At 36.0% G+C, this 2,617-nt stretch overlaps 1 protein-coding gene across 1 annotated transcript in view; it reads left to right on the top strand.

Annotated features, from left to right (window-relative positions):
* The first annotated feature begins 2,025 nt into the window (after positions 1–2,025).
* The window catches only part of LOC120356997 (tigger transposable element-derived protein 1-like), a 1,669-nt gene continuing 1,077 nt past the window's right edge, over positions 2,026–2,617 (top strand). Inside the window, exon 1 of the mRNA XM_039446173.1 lies at positions 2,026–2,617. This exon is cut by the window's right edge and continues 957 nt beyond it. Within this exon, the coding sequence (XP_039302107.1) occupies positions 2,026–2,617 (592 nt within the window).

Raw genomic sequence — 2,617 nt, 5'->3', positions numbered from 1 at the left:
TCCAAAGTAAACTGCATTCTTGGGTTGAACAAGTTAAATGTCGTTAATGTGAGATCAACTAAATTATTTGGAACTGCCATAACTATATCATTCACATATCTGAAGTAAAATGATAAACGAATTCCGATTTTTTCAAAAGCCTTAGCCTCCAAATCTTGCATAACGAGGTCAGCGATTATAGGTGAAACTGGAGAACCCATGGGGGTGCCAAATTTTTGTTTGTAGAACTTATCAAAATTAAAATATGTGGAGTTCATAACAAGCCTGATAGCCTGCAAAAATTCCTTTTTCCGGATGCTGCAAGCATTCGTAAGGTGTTCCCACCTGTTAAAGATACTTTCTAATGCTGACTCTTTTGGAATGTTGGTAAACAAGGAAACAATATCTAAAGAAATGAAAATGTAATCTGGATCCAAACATTCACCCCTTAGTTTTTGAACCAGTTGAAAATTATTGTCTACTCTACTTGGAGCTTCCAGAATGTTTTTTAAAATATTGGGTGTACAACTTAATTCGGTCCGTTTTTTTACTTGAAAAACGCATTTATTTAAACGATAAAATGAATTAATACCTTATTCAAAGTATTGTCCATCGCTAGCCACTACTTTTTTCCATCTTTCTGGCAATTTATGGATTCCGTCGTGAAAGAAGCGTTCATTTTTTGAAGCCAAGACTGAATCGAGCCAATTTTTGAAGTAAAGCGTATTCCAGTCAAAGCGTTCTGCATCGATCGAAACAAATGATAGTTGGAAAGGGCAAGGTGGCTATAAGGCGGATGAGCCAGAACTACCCAACCGCTATTTTTCAAATAGTTTTTAACCGGAACAGTAACATGAGACCGAGCGTTGTCAAGGTAAAAGATTACTCGTGTCTGGTCGCATATTCTGGACGTTTTTTGGCTATGGCTCGATTTAAACGGATCAATTGTTGCCTGTAGAAGTCTCCCGTGATGGTTTGACCAGGTTTTAGCAGCTCATAGTGGATCACACCCTTCTGATCCCATCAAATACAGAGCATTACCTTGGCACCATGAATATTCGGCTTCGGCGTTGATGTTCCCGGTTAGCCAGGTTTTATATACGATTTTTTGCGTTTTAGGTTGTCGTAGTAAATTCATTTATGTCCCCGGTAATAATTTGATGCAGAAAAGACTTTGAGACAAATCTTTTTGTATTGTTCAAGCAACATTTTGGATATGCAAAATCGTCATCCAATATCTCTCGGTTTCAATTCATATAAGACCCAGTTTCCTTGCTTTTGGATGTATCCCAGCTTTGAGTCGTTCCGAAATAGCTTGTTGAGGAACTTCCAATGTTTCTGCGAGCTCTTTTTGCGTTTAACACAAGTCTTGATTGAGTAATGTTTCTAATACTTTATCTTCAAACTTTTTTAGTGATCCGAACGCTCTTTGATTTCAACACTAGGGTGAATGCACCGTTTGTGGCCACTGCGCCCATTTTGGCCACCTTCGTCGTTTATTAAAATTTTCTAGTTTAACATTAGCTGCAGTGCGCAGCAACCGCGACATATTCACTTTGCAACTATTTTCTCGGTCATGTGAGTGCGACAATCAACATTACGTTTTTCTTTTAAATTGCAAAAAAATAGTTTGTTATACTGTATATCAAAGACACAGTCTTCTTCTAACAAAAGATAAGAATCCCCGAAACTCGGTAAATAGAATGTAGTGTATTTTTTAATAAAACGTGACAGTATATACTTGTGTACACTAGAAATGAGACGTATATAGGTTAAGTTTCTTTTAAAATATAATCTGCTAATGCGATCTTGTAAAATTAATTTGCTTTTTGTTAATAAACAAGCTGGCCAAAAACCGAGCATGTTTTTTCGCATTTTCCCGTTGTGGCCATAAGATGGCCAGAACTGGGATAACGTTTGCACTAATTTTGGCCACTTAATATAAAAAGAAAGATAACTTTAAAAATACTGACTAATCTTTGAGATACTAAGCCTTATGAAGCTTTTTTGAATACTATTATTTTATTATTACATTTTCAGTTTAAAATGCTAAAAAGAAAGTGTGATAAATCCGTTAAAAAGAAACAGAAGTTTTCCATAACCAAGGAAAATCATCAGCAAAAGAGGAAATTATTTTTGTATTCACCAACACAGGTACGAGAAGCTTTACTTGCTATTCAGAATGGTACACCAGTCTCGACAGCAAATAAAATTTATCAAGTACCAAGAACAACTTTGCGACATAAAATTCGAGGTGAAGCACCAGTGACCACTGGACATGTAGGTCGTGAATCAGTATTAGGTTCTCGTGTAGAAGCTATTTTGGTGGATTGGCTGTTGGAAACATGTCGAATGGGATTCCCTATCACAAAAGATGTTTTATTGAATTCAGTTAAAAAATTTGTTGAAACCGATAATTTAGAAACTCCATTTACAAATAACACGCCAGGACGTAAATGGTTTGAGAACTTTATGAAACGACACCCTGCTTTATCTACGAAGAAAGCTGAATACTTAAGTAAGACAAGAGCAGCTGTTACTGAACAATATATTCGTAATTGGTTTTCTGAAGTACAGATTTTACTAAAGGATAATTCAGACGTTCTTGAAGACCCGCAAAGAGTATTCAACATGGATG

This window comes from Solenopsis invicta, chromosome 2 (genome assembly GCF_016802725.1).
Source record: "Solenopsis invicta isolate M01_SB chromosome 2, UNIL_Sinv_3.0, whole genome shotgun sequence".
In the NCBI taxonomy this organism is placed as follows: domain Eukaryota; kingdom Metazoa; phylum Arthropoda; class Insecta; order Hymenoptera; family Formicidae; genus Solenopsis; species Solenopsis invicta.
This window is presented reverse-complemented; position numbering and strand designations above follow the sequence as displayed.